Source organism: Panthera uncia, chromosome C2 (assembly GCF_023721935.1).
Source record: "Panthera uncia isolate 11264 chromosome C2, Puncia_PCG_1.0, whole genome shotgun sequence".
Classification (NCBI taxonomy): Eukaryota; Metazoa; Chordata; class Mammalia; order Carnivora; family Felidae; genus Panthera; species Panthera uncia.
The window spans coordinates 70,130,032-70,157,813 of record NC_064810.1 but is presented as its reverse complement, the minus strand read 5'-3'; the positions used below and the strand labels follow the sequence as shown (position 1 = coordinate 70,157,813).

The window sequence follows — 27,782 nt, the reverse complement described above, 5'->3', positions numbered from 1 at the left end:
ACGCCTGTTTCCACAGACACCACTGAAGGAAACACAAAACACATATCATACCCTGAAACTGGAAGCTTGACCCCAGTCACCTCAATACGCTCAGTGTCAACTGGACGAAGAGAACACTCCACGGCACGCTCTTCCATCACTTCTGCTTCAGAGACAACAGTGTCTTCTCAAAGCCACAGGACACAGACCAAGGACAGCACCAGAGAATCTCAAAGCAGCATGAGATTGGCAGTGATCACAACAACCCCTTCATCCTCTCTAAATGGACACACCCTCACAGAGAGCACCTCACAGGAGATATCCGTCTCTGGGGAAGGAAGGACTTCATCTCCTTCTAGCGTCAGCCACAAACCTTCCACAGTGTCAGAAATACCCATGTCAACAACGTCTACAGATGACACTTCAGCCTCCTCCAGTACAAGCAACAGACATCAAATGATATCAGAGTTCCACCAAACACCAACCTCCACAGACACCACCGTAGGAAACACAAAATACGCATCATACCCTGAAACAGCAAGTTTTACTGCAGTCACCTCAACACTCTCAGTGTCATCTGGACTAGAGGAACAGTCCACGGCACCCTGTTCCATCACTTCTACCCCAGAGACATCAGCATCTTCTCAAAGTTACAGGACTCAAACCATGGAGACCATCAGGGAATCTCAAACCAGCACTATCTCAGCAGTGATCACATCAACTCTTTCACTGTCCTTAAGTGGACACACCCTTACAGAAAGCATCTCACAGGAGACATCCACCCCTGAGAATGCAAGCACTTCATCTCCTTCCAGCATCAGCCAGAAACCTTCGGCAACCTCAGAAATGCCCCTGTCAACATCCTCCACAGATGACACTTCAGCCTCTTCCCATGCAAGCAACTCACATGCAGTGACATCAGAGGTTTCCATAACACCAGCATCAACAGACACCACTGTAGGATACACAAAACATACAACACACCCTGAAATAGGAAGTTTTACTCCAGTCACCTCAACACTCTCAAGGACAAATGGAGTAGATGGACACACAACAGCCTCCTCTTCCATTACTTCTACTGCAGAGATGACAGCATTTTCTCATGACTACAGGAGTCAGAGCATAGAGACCAGCAGAGAATCTCAAACCGACACTACGTCAGTCTTCATCACCTCAACTCCTTCATCTTCCTTAAATGGACACACTCTTACAGAGATCGTCTCACAGGAGATATCTACCTCTAGGAAAGCAAGCACCCTATCCTCTTCTAGTGTCAGCATTGCACCTCTAACAACATCAGTTTTATTGACAGTACCAACCTCAACAGATACCACTGTAGGTAATGGAAAGGACACATCAACTCCTATTACTAGAACTGTTATTCCAGTCCCTTCAACAGTACCCATGAAAAGTGGACTAGAAGTACAATCAATTGCAATCTTTTCCAGCACATCTACTCCAGGAACATCAGCATCTACCCAGAATTACCAGACTCCAAGCATAGAGACCACCAGAGAATCTGAATTCAGTGAAATTACATCAGCAACCACATCAGCTCTTTTATCTTTACCCAGTGGACATACTCTTTCAGGGAGAATTCCTCCGGCAATATCTCCTTCAGGTGAAGCAATCACTTCACCTACTTCCAGTGACAGTAAAACACCTTTGACAACATCAGAGACATTGACAGCCTCAACTTCAATAGACACTACTGTAGAAAATACAGGAGATACATCCCTACCTGTAACTAGTAGTTTTCCTCCCTTCATTCCTAGTGTTTCTACAACATGGCAGTCAGCAATACAACCAACACCACTGTCTATCAGTACTCCAGCTCCAAAAACATCTACAGTTTTCCATACCCACCCAGACACAGAGACAGCAGGATGGCCTCATTCCAACAGCTCAATGTCATTCATTCCAGATAAAACAACATTCACTTCCTCATCCTTCAGTGATAGCAGTCACACAACTCAGTCACAAAAAGAACTGTTTTCAACACCAATGGTTTCCACTATACTGGTTACAGAAAGTTCATCTTCTTCAATAGCTAGCAGTATTTCTGGGGTTACCTCTACAGTCTCAACAGTAGATGAAGAAGTGCCAACCCCACACTCCTATCTAAGCACATCTCCTCAGGAAACAACAGTGGCAATTTCCAAGACTCACTGGACACAAGGCATAGGGACCACTGGAGATATTCATGTCAGCAGAAGCTCCAATGTAACCCAAACCGTCAAAACAGTTACATCTGCATCTCCTTCATCCTTACTAAGTGAACACACATCTCAACAAACTATAACATCAAGCCCAGCGAGGCAGTCAACACCACTCTCTAGCAGCACCTCTTCTCAAGAATCATCAGTTGTTTCCCAGATAGGTCATACTCAAGGTCCACGGACCACACAAGAATCCCAAACCACAAGTTTAATCTTCCCCATGACAGACACAATCAAGACAGTCACATCTGCAACTTCTCCTTTCAAATCAAGTGGACATTTGCCCTCAGAAAATGTTCCTCAGGATACACCCACCACAGGTGAAGTTACAACCTTCACACCAGCACCCTCAAGGGACAGCCACACAACTCAGGTCCCTACCACTACCACAGAACTATGGACATCACCAACCAGTGCTGACACCAGCCCGGGAACATTAAGAGGCACATCACTTTCCATTAAAAGCACCACTTTTCAGAGCTCTGTCGTTTCAACAACAGTAGGCCCAAGAGGACAATCAACATCCCCTGCTTCTAGTGCCTCACCTGACACATCAGCCATTTCCCAAACCCACCAGACACAAAGCACAGTGACCACTGGAGAACCACATACCAACACACCAGCCTCCTTGGTAACAGATACCACCTTTTTGGCAGACACCATCTTGGTGGGCACAGCTACAGCTTCTTCATCTACAGCAAGCAGCCAAACAACTTTAGGAAGTGCTTTCCCGGGAATATCCACCTCAGATAAGATCAAGGGTTTCTCACCAACTTTCTCCAGGGAAAACCACATAACTCAATCTAAAACTGAGTTGTTGTCCTCTGCAGCAAGTCATGACACTACTCCAGGAACCATGGAATTGGTGTCCATTATTGTCCCCAACACCTCTCAAGAAATATCAGCTGTTTCCCAGAAGGCTCAGACTCAAATTATAGGAAGCACCAGAGGATCTGAAGCCATAAGCTCAGTCTCCCAGGTGACTGACACCTTCTCAACAGTTACACCTCCACCTCCTTCATCTACACCAAATGTGCGCATGTTACCAAAAACCACTGCCCACACTCTGTCATCTTCAGACACCAGCACAACACTAATCTCCAACCCAGTCAGAGATAGCCACAGAACCCAAACAGCAATGCCAACTTTGTTATCTGGGGCAACTGAAGAGCCGACTACTGTTGTCTCTACCACCCTGAGTGATGTAGCCTCTCATTCTCCTTCTACAGTTTTGGTCACAAGTGAAGTCCAGAGAACAGCTCCAAGCTCAGCCCTCCATAAAAACATGACTGCAGTGACCATTTCCCCTATGGGTTCTGTCAGTAACTCCATGACAAATACCATGCAAGTCCCAACTTCCTCAGTGGGTGAGTCAAGCTCACCCATTTCTGAACATCCTGCAACTGTTCAAACAGTAGCTTCTACTACTAACCCTACTACAAGGCCAATGTATATGAGTTCTAAGAGTAATCATAACAGTGTTGCTGGATCCATACCAACTTTGTCATTTCAACCTACAACATATTCTTCAATCAAGACCACTCCTGATACTTCTTCAGTGTCTAAGTATTCTAAGAGTCCATTGCCTACTCTTCAGCCATCCACAGACTATGCTTTCTCTGACTTTACTTCCTCTGGTAATATGGGCACAGCTCAGACCATATCAAGTTTCTATACTTCAACCAGTGACTCTTCATTCTCTCAATCAGCCCCTGGCCCTGCAGTCACCTGGAGCTCCACCACTCTATTCACAGGGCACTCTGCTCCTCTGTCTGTTACCAGCACTTTCCCACCATCCACTGCATCCTCAAGCTCCATTGTGAAGACTCAGACACCAGGTAGGTGGGGATTCCAATATCTCGGTCTCTTACAGTGGCCCCATTGGCTCAATTCAGCCTAGAGTGCTTGAGAGAGATGGTGAGTTGACACTACCAGGCTGGCATTGAGGACAGGTCCACAAGAAGATGAGATGAGTGGGGGGTGTGGTGAGTGACAGGCTCACCATTCCCTCTGTCCCAGTAGACAATTGTTTATGTTCATGGAGTGATTTGGTTATGACCAAAAGACAGACAAGAGACTTTCTAGCTGTCTCTTCCAGCTCCTGAAGTCTGTGACTCTCTTTGGCTCTGCTACTTTCAGACTATAAGACCCACTCCAGTTTTCTCTCCCTGCATGCCCAGGAACAATCACAACTTCACTGAGGACAGGCAGCCAGAGAAGCACAACATCACTACCACCAACAACCTCCCAGACCCTTACAACGTCCACTCCCAGCACATCTACAAGCAAACAATCAACTGCTGTCCCAGTCCCTATCAAGCCCAAAAAAGGTAAGTGATTCTGTAGACCTGGGGCCCCTCTACCTTGGGTTGGAGAGGATTGAGTTAGATGTAGATGCTGTAGTTGTGGCAGCCTGATTGGATCTACCAGTGAGGACCCTTGTGGGTAGCTGGGGGAGCCAGTTCTGTGGATACCTCTACTGTCTCATCTGGGCCATGGGAAGTCCAGCTGTTCCCCGTCTCCACTTTAGAAGGGTGATGTAACTGAATACTCAGTGTCAGCCTGCTTGCTCATGGACTACCCTCTCAGGTTGTGAGCTCTCACAGTGGACAATGAGATAGCATCAGAGCTGGGTGTTGAGGGCTGGCTTTGTACATAGCACTGGGCGAGGAGGTGGAAATAGAGAAATGATTAAGGTGCTGTTCAGTAAGAGATAGATCTGATGCCTGGACAGGTGCAATTAGAGGAATAAATGCAGGGTATTAGACACACAATGGAAGACCTCTAGGGGGCATTCGGGTGTGCTTAAGGTGAAGAGGAGGGTTCCTAGAAAGAATGAATAGGAGTTGGGGAAGGGGAAGTGTCCCAAGCAGACAGGAGGCTTGAACAGCTTGAATAAAGGTGTAAACATGAAAAGTAGTCACAGTGTCGCACAGGGAGGAGATCCCAAAGCACTTGGGGATGCTGGAAGCAAAGTGAAGAGTGTTGAGAAATGGGGCTTCCATGTGAGGGACCAAGGAAGACATGGCTAGATTTGTATTTCTAAATGATACTATGTTGGTTGGAGCATTGAATGAATTTGGAGGAGGCCAGGAAAGATGTATACAGACTGTTGTGGTATTCCAAGCAAACCAGGGGAGAACTGCCAGGAAAGAAAGGAGGAGAGCCATTTGAGAAATAGGGCAAGGTTTCTGAAACTAGAGCCCAAGTACTTCTAAGGGGTCCAAGGACAAATTCTGGGGGGTCTTCCAGTTTATCTAGAGAAATACCATCTTGGGAAATAAGTCTCATTCTACAAAATGGTATTTCAATTATTCATCTTCACAACATTGGAGGAGTTTTATCTTTGAATCCTTGAAGGAATAATTTGTTGGTATTCTGATAGCAGGACCTGTTTGGAAATGGATGAGAGTACCCACTGAAGGGGTAAAATGAAGAGATGGGTTAAATGCAAGTGGAGACAGGGAGAGAGGAGTCTTTGATGGCTCCCAGTTGGGTGGAGGAGAAGCTTGGGGAAGCTCTCTGTCAGCCCTAAAGAAGTCAAGGCCCATGAGAACTTCCTGCTCTTCTTTGTACTGGCCCAGGTGTTTCCCTCTTTCCCTATGGACCAAGCGTTGGAGATCAGGAGTTTGTCAGGAGGACTGTGGACTTCACCTCACCACTCTTCAAGCCCCAGATTGGCTTCCCTCTTGGCTCCTCTCTCCGGGATTACCTCTATGTGAGTCTGCAGCTGCAGCCCAAAGGGCAGGACATGTGATCTGCTTTTCTCTCTAGGGCTAGGAGATGGCCTGTGACAACGACCATGGCAGAAAGGAAGGGAGAATGCAACAAGCAACACCTACTAGGCACCTACTGTGTCCCTGCCACTGGCTCAGTTTGCATTCACATTCTTTAATGTCACAGTGCCAGCTGAGGAAGACTGGGAACTAGGCGAGGCTCCCGCTACCCTCATGGACAAAAGTGTCTTCACATCAGTATAGAGATCTTGGGGTCCAATAAGCTCTCCACTATTTTCAGGGGACCTTTTTATGAGTAGGAAGCTCTACTTGGGAAACAACCTTTGATGCTGTTTACATTTTCTATAATTATTTCCTGGTTCCTCAGTCCAAGTTCCCCATAGCTTCTGGAAGAGAGTTGGAATGCTAGTCATGGCCCCTGCAGCTCTCAGGGGTGGGTGTGGGAGCTGAGGCAGGACATGCTAAGATAGGGCAACACAGCGATGGGAGTGAAAGTAGCAATCCTCTTGGCCCCATCTGATGTGGATGGAACTTCAGGATGGGGCTGAGGAGATTCACCCAGAGGTCTCTATTCTCTGATGGGCCCATGTATAGTTGGGGTCGGCCACTGAAGCAGGGCAAAACATACCATGTCAGGAAGGACTTAGAACAGAGGAGTATCCTGCAGGTTATGAGCATTTGAGTGTGAACTATGTAAAGTGGGCTCTCCCAGCAGGTGGGGAGATGAATGTATGACCTTGTAGAGGTTGTTGACATCTCTAAAGTTCTACCCAGAACTTGGAGGTCACACTTCTGAGGAGCTTGCCCAAGGCTGGGACATTTCCTTCCTGACTCCCTCCTTGAATACTAATCAGAAGAGCCTTTGTGTCCAGTTCACAGATAATGGCCAGATCATTTTCCCGGAGTCAGAGTACCAGATTTTCTCCTACCCCAATCCTCCCCTTAGAGGCTTCACAGGCTGGGACCCTGTGGCCCTGGTGGCTCCATTCTGGGATGATGCTGATTTTTCCGGCAGCCATGGAACCATATTTTACCAGGTAAGCCTTTCAGACTCCAGCATTCGGGATCCCTCAGCAGCCAGCAAGGATAGACAAAGGGCTATGTTGAGGGTGTGCAAGTGTTACTGCTGTCAGAGCCTGGGCTCAGTGTGGGCAGAGAGTGATGCTTAAATATGAGGGTGGAGAGGAAACAGCAGGACTATTACACAGACTCAGGAATACCCTGTCACAACCATGAGAAGACCTGCAGTTGGTATCCTCATTTCCTTGTCTTTTCTGCCTTCCTTTCCTAGGAATATGAGACACTCTATAATGAACACAACCTGCTAGTCTGGCAGGTGGAGTCTTGGATTAAAAAGTTCGCACACATCCGGAACTACAAAGCCAGGTGGACCCTAAAAGTCACATGGGTCAGTGCCCCTGCCTATCCTGCCCAGTGGACCTTTGGGGTGAGTGGACCAATGAATAGCTCCCTGAGAACCATTTGGAAGCCAGATATCCTAGAGTGCTAGGCAGGGGACATTCTTCTAACTTCCTCTCTGATTCAAGCACACATTGCTGATTATAGCACCATTTCACACCCACCCTGTTTGCTGAGCACTCACCTAATACTCCTTGGGTTGAAACATTGGAAATGGAATTTTTGCCAGCTGTTGGCAATTTATATGGCTCAACCTGATATTATTATCCACATTTTAGAGATGAGGAAGATGATGGTTAGAGAGGTTAAGCAACCTGCTCAAGGTCACCCAGCTGGCAAATGACAAAGCCAGGCTTGGAACTGAGGTTTTTCTGGACTTCCAACTCTGGCTTTCAGCTGCAAGGCCATCCTATGGAAATGGTTGCACCACACAGTGTCCTTGCTCTTCCTTCTGGGGACTCAGCTCTTATAGTCCTTGTGTGTGATCTAAAGTCACTCATTTCTTCATTGGTTCAACAAGTTCATTGGTTACCTACTTTACCTACTTGTAAGTAAGGTACTACTTGTACCTACTGTACAAGCACAGTGCTTGGCATCTGCCTTCAGAGAACCTCCAGTCTCACCTGCTGTCATCCGTCTACAATATTTAGGTTAAGGGGACATTTGGACAATGTCCTTAAAAATATCCCAGGGAAACTAAATAGGCCTCTCTCAGCTCTCTGGGGTCATGGCTACTCTTTCTGAGGCCTGAGGCTTTCTCACACAGTCTTCTAACTGGATCCTAAACCAGAGCCCTTTATTGCCCCTCCCTGGACAGAAGTCACAAAGCAGGCAAATCCACCATGGAAGGGGCTTTGACACCCAGGGTGAAAGCTGCCCTACACCATCCCTAACTTGCTCTGGGTAGGCCAGGTAAAGATGATGTGGGTGCCTGGGCAGGGGTGTGGGGAGTGAGATGGGACATCAGGAAGGAGACCCCAGATCTCTCACAGGCATCCCTATGTTTATCTCCAATCAACCTCCAGACCAACACCTACCAGGCCATCCTCTCCACAGACGGGAGCAGGTCCTACGCCCTGTTTCTCTACCAAAGTGGTGGTATGCAGTGGGATGTGACCCAGCGCCCAGGCAACCCAGTCCTCATGGGCTTCTCCAGGTAGGACACAGACAGACAGTCAGCACTGAGTAGAAAATAGGAAGTGGTGCAGGGCAGGGATTTTGCTGTGCACCCACCCCCATCCCCCAGGACAGGCATGAAGCCTCCTTACTGTTGCTTCTGACTCACCTACTCTGCCTCCTGCTTCTTGCTATTTCAAATTAAAAGATACCCATTCACTTGGCCATTCTCTTTCCCATCCCAGTCCCCACACATTGTAATAATTCCCAGAGCTTTGACTTCTCTGATATCTATGGACATTAGCCAACCTCTCTTGACTTCTCAAATATCCCAATAGTAACAGCCAACATTCATTACACTATTCATTTGATTATCACAAAAACCGCATGAAGGAGATACTCTTTGTTACCCATTCCGCAAGTAAGAAAACTGAGGTAAAAATAGATCAGTAATTGCCCAAAGTCACAGAGCTGGGAAGCAGCAAAGCAGGAACTGAAACCCAGACATTTGAAGCTGAAATCTGCCTTCCTGACTTCTGGTGGGCTGAGAATTAGCCCCTCACCCAAGGCACCAACAGTTTGTGTGGGGTCAGTGGGAAAGACAGAGAGTGGGGGCATGGGGCTGTGGATTCCTCTGTATGAAGGTGACTCCATCTCTGGCAACAGTTCTCAATCACAGCATTTCCAGATGCTGGTGTGTGCAATCAATTGTGAAGGTCACATGTAATTTGTTACTGGTAATTGCTGCAAATTCTCTGAGATCGTGTTCAGGGTTGCCCCTATAATTACATTCCTTTCACTTGCTTTCTGATGTGCTGTAAAAGAGAAAAGAGTGGAATTATCCAAGTAGCTAGGGATTTCACACCCTCCTGAGTAGCCCGTGGTATGTGTCACACCTGCGTGCCTCACCTCACCTGTGTCAGAGAGGAAGGAAGGTGAGGAGTCACTGCTCTGAGGCATGCACCCAGAGTGAGGCTACAAACTCCACTCTAGGATTTCCCTTTTCCTGGAGCAGTGCTGTGAGCCTCAACACCAAGTGTGGAACACCCATTGCATCAGGTCCTCACTCAGTTCTGAGGGATCTACAGATGTTACAGCACTTAATCCTCACAATACTGTGAGGTGGATGCTACTGTTGTCTCTTTCCTACCAATGTAAAACCTACAGATCCAACAGGTTAAGTAACTTGCTCATGGCTACCATGTTACTAAGGGCTGGAATCGGGCATTGAATCCATGCTTGTCTAAATGCAGAGACTGGCTTTTAGCCCTCACCATGTACTGTCCCCTACACAGCCCTCTGTCCCATCCCCAGTTGAAGGGAAACTAATCAGAAGGAGGCCTGAACTCTGTTGTTTTCACACCTCTGTCTCATAACCAACTTCTTAGAGTTAGCAACCAGATGTAGAATAGATTAGGGTCATCCCACCCTTCACCCCCCATCTCTGCCCTCTCCTGCCTGCTGCTGGGAGTCAGTGATGCTGGCTGGCTGATGAACTGACTTCATAACTGACTTACAAGCTGATATCTAATAATTAGCTGGACCGAGTGACTGTCTTTCCAACTGACTGGATGAATGTATAACTTGCCAACTGAGAGGAAAGACCCTGGGAGTGACAGAGACCTGAAATTCTTTCCTTTGCCTGCAGTGGAGATGGGTATTTTGAAAACAGCCCACTGACATTCCAGCCAGTGTGGGAGAAGTATCATCCAGACCAATTCCTGAATTCCAACTCAGGTAAAAGCACCACCTCTCCACACATGAGCTGGACTCAAGTCCTTCTGTCCTCAACTCCAGGTGTCATGACAGTCCTAGAGAGGCAGCTCTGTAGTGTCTCTACCATCCCAAAGGGTGTCCCCGGCATCATCTGACCCCCAAGTGTAATCAGGACTTGGCACTATCCAAGGCACAGCTGGTACCTTCTGCACCCTGATGTAGTACAGTCTCAATTGGAGCTATACGTCTTTTCCCTGGGATGAGGCAAACCCAGGTCTCTCAGTGGGGCCCAGAGCCTGGGAGTGAGGACAGGGTCATGGCAGGAGGTGGGGATGTGAATGGGCACTGAGGACGATACTCCAAGTGTCCTGTCCCGGAGCTGGAATGAGAATCCCGATGAGATCCCTTGAGGGAATCTACCAAGAGGAGTTCTAGAGGTCTGACATTCTTTCAGTCATCATTTGTTGAGCACCCACTGTGTGCTGAATGCTGTGCTAAGAGTCAGGAATATGAAGGGGGAAAAAAAAGGAAAAAGACTATGTTTGCTCTTTTTAAAAAAATTTTTTAACGTTTATTTATTTTTGACATAGAGAGAGACAGAGCATGAACGGGGGAGGGGCAGAGAGAGAGGGAGACACAGAATCCAAAGCAGGTTCCAGGCTCTGAGCCATCAGCCCAGAGCCCGAAGCGGGGCTCGAACTAACGGACCGCGAGATCCTGACCTGAGCCAAAGTCGGACGCTTAACCGACTGAGCCACCCAGGCACCCCCATGTTTGCTCTTAAATAGCTCTCACTCTAGTAAGAGGGCCAGTACTTCAGCATCAGGAGTCCCCATGGGACATGAATCGATATACTGTCCAGCGACCCCAAAGGGAAAGAAATTATAGTTTCCAAAATGTGAGTAGAATGAAGGACATTTTAGCATTAGAAATCAGCCATGTAGATTATGAAGTATAAATCTACTTCCATTTGTTCTGTGGCAAACTTGTGGTAAACAGAAGCTAAGTGGAATCATGGGTGCCATCTTGTGGAGATTTGGGCCCTCCTATCAAGATGCATCCACTTGAGACCTTGTGTGTGTGTGTGTGTGTGTGTGTGTGTGTGTGTGTGTGTGTGTGTGTGTTGGGAGTATCTGATTTGTTTCCCATGATATCAGGCCATCGTGGAGAAGATCCATGAATAGAAAATCATAAACAATAATTATTTTCTTCAAAACCTTAACAAATTGTAGTTATCTTGATAATTTCTTCTTTTATGTGGGAACAGGGTCAAAATCTAATACATTATATCCTGTTGTGTCTTACTGGATCCTGGAGCCCCCTTCTCACTCATGGCTATTGCAGTGGACAGTATGTAACTTACAGTTAAAGGTCAACTTAAATTCAAACCCCTGTCAAGGTTTCTTCTCCCAGCTACTTCTCCTTTCCGAGGATGGCATCTGGGCACAGTGGAAGCCTCCTCAGCCTCATGGTGCTGGAGTAAGACCCTGCTTTGCATATCAACTTCTCTGTGGCTCCCCAGCTGCCTTCTGTCCTGGCTATTTTGGCCACTGACATGTCTGCACGGGGGAGAGGGAGGGTCTGGGAAAGCCAGGTGTCTGAGCTGATGGCTGGTGGCATCACTTAGTGAGGTAGAGGATGCATGAGGAGGAACTGGTCTGGGGAGATTGGAAGGTGTTGGAGCTTAGAGTGGCAGACGGGAGGGTAGAGGATCAGTGGACTGAAGGTCAGGGCTAGGGTCTGGCTCTGAGTGGGTGTGGGCCTCCCTGCCCAGCACTTGTCCTAGGGTTTCTCCCCTAACATTCAAGCTTTAATGGTTTTTGGAGGTCACATGAAAGAGACCAATCTGAACTGGGTCCCGTCCCTGGAAGAGCCATCCAGAGTGGGGGAGGGGCATACAAGGTGCAGTTATGAGTTGGGTTGCTAAAGCAGAGCTCGTGGCCCTAGGTGCTGGGATAACCCCTTTTTCCTGTACTTCTCTAGGTCTCCAGGGCCTGCAGGTCTATAGGCTACACAGGGGAGAAAGGCCCAACTACCGTCTCAGGTGCCTGCAGTGGTTGAATAGACAGCCCCAGTGGCCCCAATGGGGCTGGAACCAGGTGTCCTGCCCTTGCTCCTGGCAGCAGGGACTGTGGGACTTACGATTCCAGCCCATCAGCATAGGTAATACCTCCTTCCTGTCTTTTGGGGCACACCCACTGTCTCCCATAAGCCCACCCACCAACCCTCTGGTCATACCTGACCTGTCCCTTCCAGGGTCCCTCCCCGAGCCTCCCCCCTGCATCCCTGCCCCCACCACAGGCACTGGGCCTGAGTATGTCTGCACTTGTCACAGGCTGGTGGGGCCTCGGCAGCAGGCAGCTGTGCCGTGTTTCCTCCTGGCGTGGAGGCGTGTGCTGCAGCTACGGGCCCTGGGGAGAGCTTCTCCAGGGCTGGACAGTGAGCACTCCTTGGCAGTTTGGTACGTGTGTCCCACAGAGATCTTACCCCCACCTTCTCTGGAGCTCTCTCCTCTTCTCTGTCAGAGACCAGGCCTGGGCACCAAGCCAAGCAGTGGGACCCAGAGAAAGAAGTCCCCCTTCCCTCCCAGCTCCTTCCCCTCTCTGGCCATTGATTTCCTGATCTTGTAATGTTGGGAAGCTTCCAACATCCCTTCCAGCTGACATCCTAGGGATTTATAATTGAGTGCCTCTTGTCCCATCTTCACTTGGCCCCATTGCCCCAGACAAGAATGGGGGCATCTTTCTAGGGAAGGGGAGGGGATCAAGTCTGGCCCTGTCCCTCTGGACCCAGATTAGCTGGCAGTCTTGGGGAAGACATGGAGTCATCTCCTGCAGAGACCCTCCAAAGGAGCTAGAGAGCACAGGGTTGGAGGACCAGGGTATTGTGCATCCTCCCCCTTCCAGCCCCCTGCCCCTGACAACACAGCAGCCTCCATGACCCCCAGACCATCAGCCACATGATCCCACTCTTGCGCTTTCTGAGCCCGGGGACTCAGAAAGAAAGCTCGTTAGCACAGTTCCAGCAAGCCTGCAAGGGAGACGGTAACTGGTCAATGACCTGAGGCTACTGAGTGGGGCAGGATCTGATCTGAGGTGTGCCTGATTCCCAAACCATGCCCTTGCTGCCCATGTCATCCTGCCCTACCAAACCTTCCGGCTGGACTCTGCAGGTCCCCTGTCTGTCAGCAATATGCTGCTCTTCTCCCCAGACCAAGAACTGGAGCCATGGGACTGGTGCTGCCGTGGGACCAACAAGCCCTCCTTCTGTACCCTGTACCAGCAGAGGCGGCCCCGCATCGGCTGTGCTGGGTACCGTCCCCCAAGGCCTGGTGAGGCTGCTGGGGCCTGCCTTGGGGCAGGGCTGAGGCAGAGGATCTGGGAAGGCATAGCTTCTTGGGGCCTGGACCAGGGCAGTGCTAGCTTCCCAGGGATGGGTTGTGGCCACAAGGGAAGATGCAGATGGTTCAAGTGTGCGGCCAATGGCAAACAGAGGAGCTTTGTACCTGGCATTGGGGAAGGGGTGAAAAGGTAGGGGGCGGAGGTAATGGGTCTATGTGAATTTGGGTAGGGGCACAAAAGTGCAAGAGGGCTTCCGGGAATGGTTCTACACTCAGTGAACCCCTCCCAGGCTTGAGTCTGCCTGGAGGCGGTGGGGATCTCAGACCCTTCCCTGGTCTGCCATATCAGTGTGGTCTCTCCTTTTATTCAGCCTGGATGTTTGGGGATCCCCACATCACCACCTTGGATGGTGCCAATTACACCTTCAACGGACTGGGGGACTTCCTGCTGGTCCGGGCCTGGGACAGAAACTCCTCCTTCCTGCTGCAGGGCCGCACTGCCCAGACCAGCTCAGCCCAGGCCACCAACTTCATTGCCTTTGCAGCTAAATACAACACCAGCAGCCTGAACCCCATCACAGTGAGTGAGGCAGGGGTGCCAAGGAGAAGAGAAAGAAGGAAGAAGGGAACAGGGCAGCAGGGAGGGAGGATACATCCTGCCAGGGTAGTGGTTCGAGACTCAACCCCAGAGACAGTGGGATTCAGGTCCTGGCTCCAGCAGCCATGTGATTCTGAAGAAACAACTGAACTTCCAGTGCCTTGGTTTTATTGTAGTAAAATGAGGATAATACTACCTACCCTGCAGGGCTGTTGTGCAATTTAAATGAGATAATCTGGCCTCAGAGGCTGGCCTGGGCTAAGCACTCCCAAGATGTTAGCTACATAACCTCATCATCACACCCACCTACATGTTCCTCTGGGGCTCAGGTCCGGATTCTCTGAAGCCTCTTTTCTCAGCCTCTTGGCCCACCTCAGGCTTAGGCCTCCTCCAATTTCCTTCCAGGTTCGATGGCTCCTCAAGCCGAATGACACAATCCATGTGCAGGTCAATAACCAGACTGTGACATTTGAGACTAACCATGAAGACCCAGAAGGTAGGCTGGGGACAGCTGTCAGCCACCTGGTCCTGCTTCCCCGGGTCAGGCTTTAGCAGGGCACCCAGGGCCTGGACGCCATGTAGAGACAGCAGCACTGGGGCAGTGGAGACGGGTTGGCACCCCTGCTTCACCCCCTGTTCTTTCAGCAGCTGTGCCTGAACAGCTTCTTCACCGCTTTCTCTTCTCACTTCTCTCCCTCCTCTGCAGTGATGGCTTGTCTGTAGTAGTCCCTGTCTCCAGGCTCCAGGAAGAAGGGGGTGTCCTGTGAGTGTGGCTTTCAGCCCCTGGAAAAGGCACTCCCAGGACACCCCAGAGCTGCTCTGAGTCTCCCCCTCAACATCTTGACCCTTCACTACTGCCAAGTCTCGGGTCTGCAGGGTTTGAAAGCTGGTTTCTTTCTCATCTGTCTCTCAACATCCCAGGCCAGGAGATATTCAACACCACCGGCATTGTAATGACCCGCAATGGCTCCCTCGTGTCAGCCAGCTTCGATGGGACCGTGACCATCTCCGTGACCGCCCTTTCCAACATCCTCCATGCCTCCTGCAGCCTCCCAGAGGAGTATCGAAACAGCACAGAGGGCCTCCTGGGTGAGAAGCAGACAGGACTCTGCCTTTGAGGCAGTGGCGGCAGCAGTAGCATCAAGAGCACGGGCCCCAGCCCACAGGCAGCTCCCCATCCAGCTGGCCTGTGGACACCCCAGGCTGAGCTTCCCTTTCTCAGCCTCCTTGGAACAGAACCCTGAGGGCACAGAGAGGTGGGGAGGAGCAAGGGACCTCTTCAGCTTCCTTTGAGGCTCATTTCTTGTTCTCCCAAAGCTCTCGTTCTAGGGCAGCCAAGGGGGCTTTGAGGACGCCCTTTCTCTCCCTCCAGCCCCTACTTCCTCTCCCTCCTTCCTCCATTTTCTCCTCCTCTATCCCTGAGACTGAGGGGTGGGCTATGAGGTCTGGTCCTCTTCCCTCCTCTGGAAGGACTGAACCGAGAACAGATACAACTGGAAGGGGCTTCCCAGACCCCTACTTCCCCTCACACCTTGAATGTGACCTGTTGGACGCTCCTCAGGGAAGGGGAGAGCCACAGTTTCAGGGTGGCCAATCTCCTACTCTGTCCCTCAGGAGTCTGGAACGACAATCCAGATGATGACTTCAGGATGCCCAATGGCTCCACCATTCTCAACAAAAGCAATGAGTGGCAGCTTTATCAATTTGGAATGACCTGTGAGTCTGGGCCTGAATCCTCGGGTTAGATGTGGCTGGGGTGGGATGAAGGAAGCATTGTCTCCCTCGGGCCTGTGGGAGCCAGACCTCCATCCTTTGTGAGGGAGGGGTGGAAAGGCCAGGAGGAAATGCTGAGGATTCTGGGGCTACCCCGGATTTGTCCCCTCCACCCCCATCCCTCCCTGCATTTCTCTACCTGGAAGAGAAGGCGAGGGAAGTGGTGGCCCTTACTCACTACAGCAGGGATTTCCAGCCTCAAAAGCTGAAGTCACTTTGTCCCTTCACACCCCCTCCCTCACCCCAAGGCATATAAAGTGAGGGTAAGGGGTGGACACAGGAGAAGTATAGCTGGAATCCCACCCCTGGTACCACTACCATTGTACTTCATATGTTCTAGGGAAAATCAATGATACAAGACTCCTTGGCAAGAGAGACAACCCTCTCCCTTCCAACTTCACCCCTGTCTTCCTTTTCCAACTGAAGAACAACAACTCGGGTGAAAATCTGGTCTCTGAGTGTAATGGAGATGAGCAGTGCATTTATGACAGCCTGGCCACAGGAAACACAAGCACCGGCCTGAACACTAAGATGCTCTTTAGCAGATACCAGCTGATGAACGCCACCCTCAGTAAGTGGCATGAGGCCCAGGTGGCATTTGCAGACTTGGGTGGCAGATGTGGAGCACCCCCCTTTCATGATATTCCTTTAGGCTACGCGTTTTTCAAATGTAACAGATTCTTTTGTTCATGTTATTCCTCTGCTCAGCCTCCCGTGACTCCCCAGCTCACTCCGTGATGGCCTTCACAGCCCTTTCCTACCTGACCCTCGGGCCTCTCAAACTCTTCCTCTGTTCCTCCCCACCCTGCACTCTCCACTCCAGACACACTGGCTTCTCTGTCTTCTTCAAACACACCAGGCTCACCACCAGCTCCAGACTCCACACCTACTGTTCTCTGCCTGGACTCCCTGCCCTTCCTCCGGACAGCCTCTCACCTCCTTCAAGGCTCTGTGCAAATAGAGTCGCCTTCTCAGCAGTGCCTTTCTTGGCTAGCCTGTCTAAAATTTCACATTTACCCATACTTCCCATTTACCTTTCCTGCTTTTTCTTTTTTTTTCACCCTAGCATTTATAACTATCTAGCATATTTTCTAATTTGCATAGATATCTTTTTGATTATTTGTTTATTGCTGTGTCCTCACTACATGGAATAGTGTCAGTCATATGTTAGGTTAGGCACTCAATAAATATGTGTTAAATGACTGAATGAGTGAATGAATGAGTGAATGAACAATAAAATGGAAACAGCAGGGTTCCAAAAGACAGGTATCAGTGAAAAGGTTTTTTTTAAGTTTATTTACTTTAAGAGAGAGAGAGAGAGAGTGTAGGACAGAGGCAGAGAGAGAGGGAGAGAGAGAAACCCAAGCAGGCTCTACACTGACATGTGGGGCTCAAACTCATGAACTTCGAGATCATAACCTGAGCAGAAATCGAGTTGGATGCTTAACTGACTGAGCCACCCCGGCACTCCATCCAGTGAGAAAGCATTTTCCTCTATTTCCTGACAAATGCAATGCCCATCTAGAGATTACCCTCTTGGTTTTCAGCCCTCTTCCAAAGGTAAAACTCTGTGATGATCTGAACAACCCTGTTCTCTGATTCATTGTGTACCATGCCTAGCATAGCATTCTGATCAGGAAAGAACTTGACCTGAATCCTGTGTGGGGAGAAGATAAAGAGAAAATAAGGATTTGGCCAGGTGGGCAGTACAACTCCAACCTGCTCTAGATAGACCTGAAAGCAGGTACACAGAATCATTCCTGCTTCCAGAGGTGGGTCACAGCCCTGGGAATGGTTCACACAAGCCAGAGGACTTGCCCATGAGGCAAGAAAGTGTCCTGCCCCAAACCCTGAATTCCCTCTTTGTGTTTCAGGTAAGTACCCACCTTCTATCAAGGGTGAGCATGTGGTGGAAGCCTATCTGGGGCAGACCAAGCTGACTCAGTACACCAGCAGTTCTGAGAACGTCATATTCACCCTAAGAAACAGCAACACTGACTTCAAGCTCTTTGGTAAGAACGGTGGGCTGCAGGTGTAAGGGATGAGAGCAGAGTCAAGCTTTAGGTAATTTTGCATTATTATCCCCTGTGCAACTTCATTCCACTTTTCCATCAGAATATCCAAGACTAGCATTTCTTGGAGTGATCCCTAAGATTCAGATAGTGTCCCCAGTGAAGAGCAGTGATGGGCTTTTGGCAGTCTGGCCAGCTAGCTGCACTAACTCGGGGTACATCCAAGTGACTCAAAAGTTATGTCACCTCAAATCCAAGAACATGCAATCATCTTTAACCATCTTTATAAAATCACCAAATTATTAGAAAAAAAGTATAACCATTAAAAAATACTAATTTAAAACATTTCAAATCTATTAAAAGAATGATATAATGTGGAACATGATTTAAAGATACAAATATCTTCTTTTGGTATGTTTCTCACTTATTTTTATGTTTGTCAACCACGTTTACCTAACTTTGTCTCTGCTTGTGGCTTTTCTCTGCTGGGAGCAAGCAAAGCCGCATCTCTGTCAGTAATGGTGTGGAGATGCCCAGTCCTGCAACCATGATCTGGGTCAAAAAGTCAAAGCCCACAGGATGCAACTGCCTTCTGTTGCCAGTACCAGTGATGCTAGTGACTGTTCTTTGCTAAACCAAATCTATTAGGGGCCTTATTTTGAGCTCAGAGCACCTCTCTGCCTTGTTTTCTTTCTCTGTGCATAAGAAGGGACTTCTTTGTCTACACCCTTTGGCTCCATGAGGCATTCTGTCAGGTGCTAGCCAATGGCATCAGGAGATTTTCTCCTCCACTGGGCTCCTCTCCTGAGGAGTGAAAACCTGCAAGTTACTCTCATCTGCTCCCTACTATCAATAACTCTCAACCTACTACTTTATGAAGACTTTCTTATTTTCTTGGAAAACATAAGACAGGTTTTGATCAGAAGAGTCCTTGTTGACAATGTTTCACTGTTGTCTGGTGTCCAAGACACTGGTGTCCTTGACACTTCTTGTCAAGGTCCAAGAAGTGAGGGAGTGGGCAAGAAATCAGGGCAAGGGATGTGAAGGGGCAGCCAGTTTAGTCTGCAGTATAGCCTGGGGAATTCCTGGTCTTATTCTCTTCCCTCCTAGATGTCCCATCCTCCTGCAGGCCCAGGCAGGGGTTGCCCTTTGGGGTCTCTTCAGGGATCAGCTGCCTTCCCTTCTGTGGAGTTCCACCCAACAGTCAGTTAGCGGGGCTCATGCTACTTCCAGCTTGGGGTGTGACCAGGATCACCGTAAGAAACCAGCCTTGTTCAAAGAAATGCCTGATGACATTTGAGGGGTGATCTGAGAGAGGTGGGGGAAGGCTAGCATCAGCACTCAGGGTATTAGATTCCAGGATGTGTCAGTCAGCACAGCAATCAAGGCCCCCAGCTCTCATGGTCTTGTTTTTCCTGGGGCAGAGAATGGGACATTGCTATGGACACCAAAGTTGTTGGAACCATTCACTCTGGAGATTCTAGCAAGAAATGCCAAAGTCAACTTGACATCTGTACTCCAGCCAAAGACAGTGGTCTGTGCCTGCAGGGAAGAGAGCCAGTGTTTATACAACCAGACCAGCTGGGTGGGCAATTCCTCCCTGGAGGTGAGTATTGGGAGGAGGATGGGAGGGAGGTTTCCTTATTGAGGGGTAAGGCGGTGGGAACTGAAGGGATGTCATACTTCAGTCCCTGTGTGGTAATGTGTGTGTGTTGGGAGCTGTGGTAGGTGAGTAGAGCCAACACCAATCTCAAGCCAGGGGAAAGAATGCTCCAGGGAGGCCCAGCGGGCTTGGCAAGGATGTACAGGACCACGACCTAGTCACAAAGATGCTCAGTAGATGCTGGTAGAGTTAAGACAAGGACTCAAGGTCCACAGGTTCTCAGACCAGAGAGGTCAGTACAGAAACACCCAAAAGCCTTTAATCGTTCAGCCTCCTGGCTCCCTGGTGATCAGCAACCCATTACAGGTGGCCGGCTGCAAGTGTGATGGGAACAGCTTTGGCCCCTACTGCAAACGCTCCAGGGACCCCTGTGAGGAGCCATGCTTCCCGAATGTAAAGTGCATTCCTGGGGAGGGCTGCGAGGCCTGCCCCCAAAACCTGACTGGGGATGGGCGTCATTGTGCAGGTGAGCCGGGAGCAGGGCCCTGGCAGGAGGAGGGCCTGGGCACAGTTGACACCTTGAGGGCCTAGGGCAAACCATTTCTCCCCCTTTTCCAGCAAGTCTTTAGAATGCTCACTATAAGTGGGTACAGTAAGGAAGTGAAGACATATGGTGAGGTGTGAAGCTGCAGGAGAAGAGACTGTGCAGGCAGGGGGAAGGATGGCCAGGGCAGAGCAGACCTGAGGCCCTGATGGGGGAAACACAGGGCAAAAGACTGAAGAAGGCCTGGGGAAGGGAGGAGATGTCCAGCAGCAGCCCGCAAGCCAAGTCTCCAGTGAAGTCATGATGAGGGAGATCACAGTGAGGCCTTCACTAAGTCCCTACAGCACCCAAATGAAATGTAGAGGCCACTGTGTCTTCTGAGGAATGGCCAGAGCAGGCAGAGCCACAGCTTTATAAGGCAGACAAAGGGATGGAAATAAGGAAACCAGGCTGGCGTGCTCTTCTCTTGCCAGCCTTCTGGGTCCTTTCCTGATGCAGGGGGTCTGACAAACATGCCATTCCCTCAGCAGAAGTGGGAGAACACCTACCTGGCAAAGGAAAAAGGGTTGCCCAGCAGAGAAATATCTGGAAAAGGGAGAAGGATAGTTTGAGGCTCAGAGTGACTCATAAGCAAAATGCAGACTGAATGGGCTTTGGGGGAAAGAAAGCAAGCCTGTCCTAGGAGCAGCTTTCTGTGGGCCGGGGCTCCCCACGGCTGCCCAGCCTGATGCTGCTGTCCTCCCTCCTTCTTCTGCAGCTCTGGAGAACTCTCCCCTCTGTCAGAACGTGTCCTGCCCTGTGAGTTACTGCTACAACCAGGGCCACTGCTACATCTCCCAGACGCCAGACTGCCATCCCACTTGCACCTGTCCCCCAGCCTTCACTGACACCCGCTGCTTTGTGGCTGGGAACAATTTCACTCCAACCATCCATCAAGGTACCAACAGCTGCCCTCTGCCTTCACATTTCTCTCATCTTGGGGGAAGATGGGGAACTCGGGGGACCAGAGCTTCATTCCTCAAACTCAACAGGGCAGAACTCCAATCTCTCTCAGGTGGTGGTAGGTTGGTGGCTATGGGAGCTGCGGGGGGAGCGGGACAAGGGGTAGCTGCCACAGCATGAACCCCAGGCCTGAGCAGTCTGCTGAGGAAAGACTGGAGGTGACTTCATGGCCCAGAGAGATGAGAGTCAGGAAGCCCTGACCATAGTGGAATGGGCACTAGGGTGAGACTCAGCAGAATCAGTCCCTTCTGACTCCTCTGGTGACCTTCTGTCACTGTCGAATGGGGCAGTCTCCCTGAGCTGGCCCAAAAAACTTCTTGGGTAAGTCTGTGTAAACTGTGAGGTGATTGTGAATCTGCTTCTCCCATCTCCAGATCTTCCCATAAGAATCATCCAGCTCTCACTCAGGGAAGGAGAAAATGCCACCATGACAGATGTCAATGCCTCGGTCAGTGCTGCAGGCCAGCTCTGGGTGGGGAGGTGGGTCTTGGCAGGTTTAGGGTAGGGTCTTGGCCATCACTTATATGTTCTACATCTCATCATCCATCTAGATTCAGTTGCCAGAAGAGGCTGGAGCCTCCTGCCCCAGGGAAAGCAGCGAATGAGGAAGGCAGGAATCCCCCAGACAGAGACCTCCAAGGGGACTGGAATAACCAGACCACAATGAACATTGTCTAGGGTGGTCAAGTCACCCCAGCCCCTCCTTCTGAGTATCCCTAAAGACCTGCACCTGGTCTGGCATTTCACCTCCAGGAAGCCTTCCCTGACTTCCCAGAGGGAACTGGCAGCTTCCTCTTCTTCGTTCCTATGCCCTTGTCCATTCCTCAACCACAGACAGAGTACCACAGTAGTTGAATTACTGAGGCTCTATAATCCTACATACCCAGGTTAAAATCCTGGCTCTACCATTCCCTCAAGCATGTGTAACAATTAGACAAATTATTTGATGTCTCATCTGTAACACAGAAATAATAATGGTACCTATGTCAATGGGTTGTGTCAAGTTTTAAATGATAATGTATGTAAAGCACTTACTGCAGTGCCTAAAACACAAGTGTTCAAAAAATTATAATAATTATTATTATGATTGCTACTACTACAGCATTCCACACTCTGAATGGTAAAATCTGTTCATGCTTATTCACTTCACCAGACTATGGGTCTCTGAGTATAGACTGTTCCTGAGTCAGCTTGAAGTCCCCAGCACCTGACCATCCCCTAGGTCTGGCTAAACATAATCAATGTTCAATATACATGTGGGGAGAGAATGATTGGGTGAGTCATGGAAGAGAGGCAAGGCATGAGTCATTCATTCCAGATTCTCCCCTTGTTGTTGGAGGCAGGGAGGTATGCCTTCACTCACCAACAAACTTTTAATATTTACTTGTTTATTTTTGAGAGAGAGCAAGCACGAGTGGGTGTGCAAGAGAGCAGAGGTGGGGCAGAGATGGAGAGAGAGAATCCCAAGCAGGTTCCGCACTGTCAGTGCAGGGCCCAAGGTGGGGCTTGAACTCATGAACCATAAGATCATGACCTGAGCTGAGATCAAGAGTCAGATGCTTAACTGATTGAGCCACGCAGGTGCCCTTCACAAACAAAATTTTATTAAGCAGGGACCCATGCCAGTTACCAGGCTAGGCTGGGGTTTAGGGATGTAGAAATGGATGAGAAACATTCTGTAGGTCCTGGCACTCATGTGCAAAGAAAGAGCCAGATATGGATAAACAAATGCATTCAAGTGGGAAGGGTCTCCTCTTTGGACAGGGCCTCATTCCCACTCCCCCACCCACTCCCTAGGTGGCCTACAGACTGGGGAAGCTGGATGTGCGGGCTTTTCTCCAGAACAGCCAAGTGGTACCAATGTAAGTGGGACTGTCCCCGCCTGCTCCCCAGGTCCTCCCTTCCCCTTCCACCTTTAGTTCCTCACTGTACCCCTCCCACACAGCAATTCTGGGGCAACACAGGCCTCAGGAAGAAACCTTCAACGCTGGAGTGTCATCTCGGAGTTCCAGTACCTCCCTCGGGGTCCTGTTATCGACTTCCTAAACACCAAGCTGCTGGATGCAGTGGTAGAGGCATTCTTACCCCAGGCCTCATGGAGGAGATGGAACAGAAGTGAGGGGCCCAGGACAAACGTGAACTTCCATTCCATCTCCAGGGAAGATGTGTACAGTGTGAAGGCTTGTGAGTCACTTTCCTGGGGATAGTCACAGGGATAGCTGAGGGAGGAGGTAAATGGAGGGGACCTATCACAGATCTTCAGCCCACACAAACCCATGGTGGAAAAGTTTTCTACGGAGAGCCACAGATAAGCAAGAAGCAAGTAACTTAGTTTTTTGTTTGTGATTTAAAAAAAATGTTTTTTAATGTTTATTTATTTTTGAGGGACAGAGAGACAGAGCACAAGTAGGGGAGGGGCAGAGAGCGAGGGAGACACAGAATCCAAAGCAGGCTCCAGGCTCTGAGGTGTCAGCACAGAGCCCAATGCGGGGCTTGGACCCAAGAACTGTGAGATCATGACCTGAGCTGAAGTCGGACGCCTAACTGAGCCACCCAGGTGCCCTTTTGAGGGAAATTATAAACATTTTACCTACCAGCTTTCTAGATACAAGAGCAGAGCACAAAATACTGCTTGATGAATCCGCAGGGATACAGTTTCATGGAGCATTTACTCTAATTGCCAATTTCCGACCATGACCACTAACGGTTTTCTTTTTTTTAATAAAATTGTTAATGATTTTGTTAAAATAACATTGCACTTTATAAACATAAGCAGGGACATCCCTTTTACCTTTGCCCTCCAGCTAAAGGATATTAAGCTGAAGCCTGGAGACCTGGCTCGGGGGCAGAAATATCCCCTCCTTGAGAGGTGTGACCCTAGGCAAAAGCCATCCCCAATCCAAGCCTTAACACCCCAACCTGGAAAATGAGACAGGATTTCTGAGGTCCCTTTCAGCTGTGATAGCCCCTTGTTATCCTGGAACAAGAATGAGATGAGTTGGTAAGCTTACCAAGGAAGGAAAGGATTGGCCTACGCTACTTTGGGAGTGTAGCAGAGAACAGGGCAGTAACCACACCGAACCCAACAGAAGCCAGCGTGTTACTGGAGGGTGGGACCAAGCAAGAGCTTCTTCTGGGGTCCAGTATGGGTCTCCTCCCTCCTGGGAGCGACAGTGTGAAATCCTCTGAACTACTTTGTGTATGTGCGGTAGGGGGTTAGGGGTAGGTGGTAAGAGAACAATTGTCCTAGACCTGACTATAACTTTTATTAAAGAAACCAACCCCCCCCCCAAAATTTTATTATACAAGTACAATATGTTTATCGTAGAAACTTTACGAAACACAAATTAACAAAAAGAGAAAAAAAATCACCGTAACTCCAATCCCCAAAGACAAGTCCATTTCGCACACATCCTTCTGAATTTTCTTTTACACACAGGGATCTTCACAAATATAAATATTGTTTATAATAAAGGATAAAGTCGTGCCTAATGTTTTGATAACCTCATTACTTAAACAACTGTGAACATATTACTTTGTGTATTATGTATGTATTCCCATTTGATATTTTATCACACATTTTAGCATAGTGTGCTATATTTTATTTAAACAGAATGTTATACCAATAGTGACCATTTACTGAGTGCTTACTATGTTAGGCAACGTACTGAATATTCTGTATATATTATCTCCTTTAACTTTCACAACGTGGTAGGTACTATTATTATCGTTTCCTTATAAAAGATAAGGAAATCGAGGCTGAAAGAGTTAAGAAATTTCCCCCAAATCACACAACTAGTTAGTAGTAGAGTTTGAATTTTAACGTAGGTCTGGTTTCCTTCAAAGCATCTGCCCTTAACCAATGCACTTTCCCTGTCATGGTGGTTACCGGTTGCACAATATTCATTAACAAAATCCCTCTTATTAAACACTGTTGCTGTTATAAACCATGCTGCTCTAGACTTCCGTGAACATAGGTATTTGTGCACTTTTCCAAATATTTCTCAGGAAAAATGCTCGAAAACGGCATTCTTGATCGAAACGGTATAGATTTGGTGTTACTGATTGCTTTCATGTTCATCTGCGTCCTACCTGACAGTGAACGTGAGCATGCTGAAGACTTACTTCAAATGCAATGGCTACAAGGGTTACCACCTGGTCTACAGCCCCCACAGTGGCCTGACCTGTGTGTCCCCGTGCAGTGAGGGCTACTGTGAGCACGGAGGCCAGTGCCAGCACCTGCCCCAAGGGCCCCGTTGCAGGTGAGTCGGAGAGAGGGCAGGAAGGGCAGTGCTGGGGAATCCGAGCTGGGCAAAGATGCTGCAAGGGGCCCAGAAACCCCATGGTATTTTGTGGTGTCTGAAAGTTAGGATGTATCTTCTGTAACTGAGCAAACGGGGATCAGAGAAAAAGCGACCAGGGAAAAGATGTGTGAGTGCCTACCCTGTGTGGAGAATAAAGATGTTATATCACCTCTAAAACTCAAACTAGCTACTGGGTAGGTATTATGAACATTTTTTTTTTTTTAGTTTATTTCTTTATTTTGAGAGAGAGAGAGAGAGAGAGAGAGAGAGAGAGAGAGAAAGTGAGCATGAGCAGAGGAGGGGTAGAGAGAAGGAGAAACAGAATCCCAAGCAGGCCCCATGCTGTCAGTGTGGAAATCATGACCAGAGCCGAGATCAAAAGTCAGTTGGATGTTCAACTGACTGGGCCACCAAGGTGCCCTGGTATTATGAGCACTTTTTTTTAATAATTAAAAAAATTTTTTTTAATGTTTATTTTTGAGAGACAGAGAGAGTCAGTGGGGAAGGGGCAGAGAGCAAGGGAGACACAGAATCCAAAGCAGGTTCAAGGCTCTGAGCTGTCAGCACAGAGCCTGACACAGGGCTCGAACCCACGAACCATGAGATCATGACCTGAGCCAAAGTCAGATGCTTAACCAACTGAGCCACCCAGGTGCCCTGGTATTATGAGCATTTTAAGGAAGAGATAGGTAAAGAACCTGCCCAGGGTACCCAGTAAGTTAAGCAGCAGGATGTGGGTTCCAAAGGCAACCTCTTCCACCTGATTTTGCTTCTGGGGTGGACGTTCTGCTGTCTCTTTGTGGAGAGGCACCCACTGCCTTGTGTCTAGGTCCATCCCTGCCCCTCCTTAAGAGTACCAGTCAGGGGAGGCCCTCTGCAACTGGTGTCCTAAGTCCCCTCAGTTCATCAGCAGTCTAAGGGTCTCCCATGAGGGGAGTGCACTAAGCCTACAGGCCTGCTAGGGAAGAGAAGGGCAGTGCCACCCAGGGCCCTCATGTCACATCAGTGCATCTACCCTCGTGCCCATTGCAATCCCAGATCCACCCAGCCCTCTCCCCTCCAAGGAGGGCTGGCAGAAGCCAGGGCTGTGCCTGCACGTGCTCACCTGCAGCCAGGTGGAGCTGACTCCAGGTGAATTCACCCCCTCCAGCCTCCGCTAGCCAGTGGGCATGGCTTCAGCTCGGCCTCGTTCCCCAGAGGGGATCCCAGCCTGTTGTGGAAAACCTCCTGGGGCCTCCCCGCTGCTGACCATGTTTTCTCTCTCTGTCCCCAGCTGTGTGCCCTTCTCCATCTACACGCCCTGGGGCGAACGCTGTGAGCACCTGAGCATGAAGCTTGGCGCCTTCTTCGGGATCCTCTTTGGAGCACTGGGAGCCCTCTTGCTGCTGGGGGCGGTGGTGTTTGTGGTCCTGCGCTTCTGGTGCTACCCCAGGAACCAGTACTCCTACCCTCTGGACACAGAAAGCTGAGGCCTCACCCCAAAGGGGTAGCTGGGGCCTAAGATACTTCAGGACCCACCCCAGCCTCACCCACGTATTGACCAGTACCTTGGCTTTGAGGAGACTGGGAAAAGGAAGGTGCCTGAAGGTGATTCAGGATTCTTCAAGGGAATGAGTAATAATAAAGACAATAGCACACCTTTTCAGTAGACACAGAGGCAGACAGAAAGGGCCATAAAGACCACCTACTTAAAGGATGGATTCTTACACATACATACCTGCAAGAAGGACACTGACTTACATACACACACATCAGAGTTAATAATGTCTCAGTTAAAATCCAAAATGCATTTGTATACAAAACTCCAATTTACTTCTAATTAAAGTCTATTTAAGTAAAATCCTTCTGACTTTTTTGTTTCCCAAGCCATGGATTCCACTTGTGGTTTTTCTCAGGGGTCTGAAGGGTGAGGCACAGGGAGTGGAGGAGAAGAGGTGGATTGGACCCAGTCCTGCTTCAGCCCTCAGCTACTCTGTTGGGAAGCTTGTTGCTCCACCCAGGTGAATCCTTGCTTCAGCCCCCACATCATTTTCTTCCCCTGAGGAAAAGAACACAAGCCAAATCCTGGTTTTCGGAGGAGGATGGTTGAGATACCCCATATGGAGTAGCCCGGACTCACCTATGAACCCTCCCTGCCTTGCTAGTCTCTGTCCATCAGTTCTGAGAGGATAAATACACTCTGTGCCTTTACCTGTCTGGTTCCTGTCCCCCACTGCCTGTGTTCCCTGCAGGAGGGATTAAACTGTTCCAGCTCCCCTCCTTGAGAAGCAGGCCACCAACCCCCTCCTTAGACCTGAAGCACCCAATCCCTCATATACGATCTCTGTCCTTTCCTGAGCCCCAATGAGTCTTCTGAGCCTCTCCACCCCACAGTCCCTTGGCCCCACTCTGCTTGCTCCCAGCAACCTGACCAGTTTTGA

At 49.3% G+C, this 27,782-nt stretch overlaps 2 protein-coding genes across 2 annotated transcripts in view; one reads left to right on the top strand and one right to left on the bottom strand.

Annotated features, from left to right (window-relative positions):
• MUC20 (mucin 20, cell surface associated) overlaps positions 1–27,782 on the bottom strand; it is a 58,556-nt gene that overhangs the window by 6,545 nt on the left and 24,229 nt on the right. The window lies entirely within an intron of this gene.
• Positions 22–27,162, top strand: MUC4 (mucin 4, cell surface associated). Its single transcript, XM_049628351.1, has 26 exons — positions 22–3,306; positions 3,775–3,794; positions 3,933–4,036; positions 4,379–4,528; positions 5,783–5,916; positions 6,808–6,972; positions 7,227–7,382; positions 8,380–8,510; positions 10,119–10,207; positions 12,170–12,349; positions 12,522–12,647; positions 13,398–13,517; positions 13,898–14,106; positions 14,530–14,620; positions 15,046–15,213; positions 15,739–15,840; positions 16,238–16,468; positions 17,772–17,909; positions 19,334–19,515; positions 19,879–20,038; positions 20,814–20,993; positions 21,433–21,506; positions 22,856–22,920; positions 23,004–23,242; positions 25,158–25,320; positions 26,636–27,162. Exons 1-26 carry the CDS (start codon positions 220–222, stop codon positions 26,829–26,831), a joined length of 6,660 nt encoding a protein of 2,219 aa, XP_049484308.1. The 5' UTR covers positions 22–219; the 3' UTR covers positions 26,832–27,162.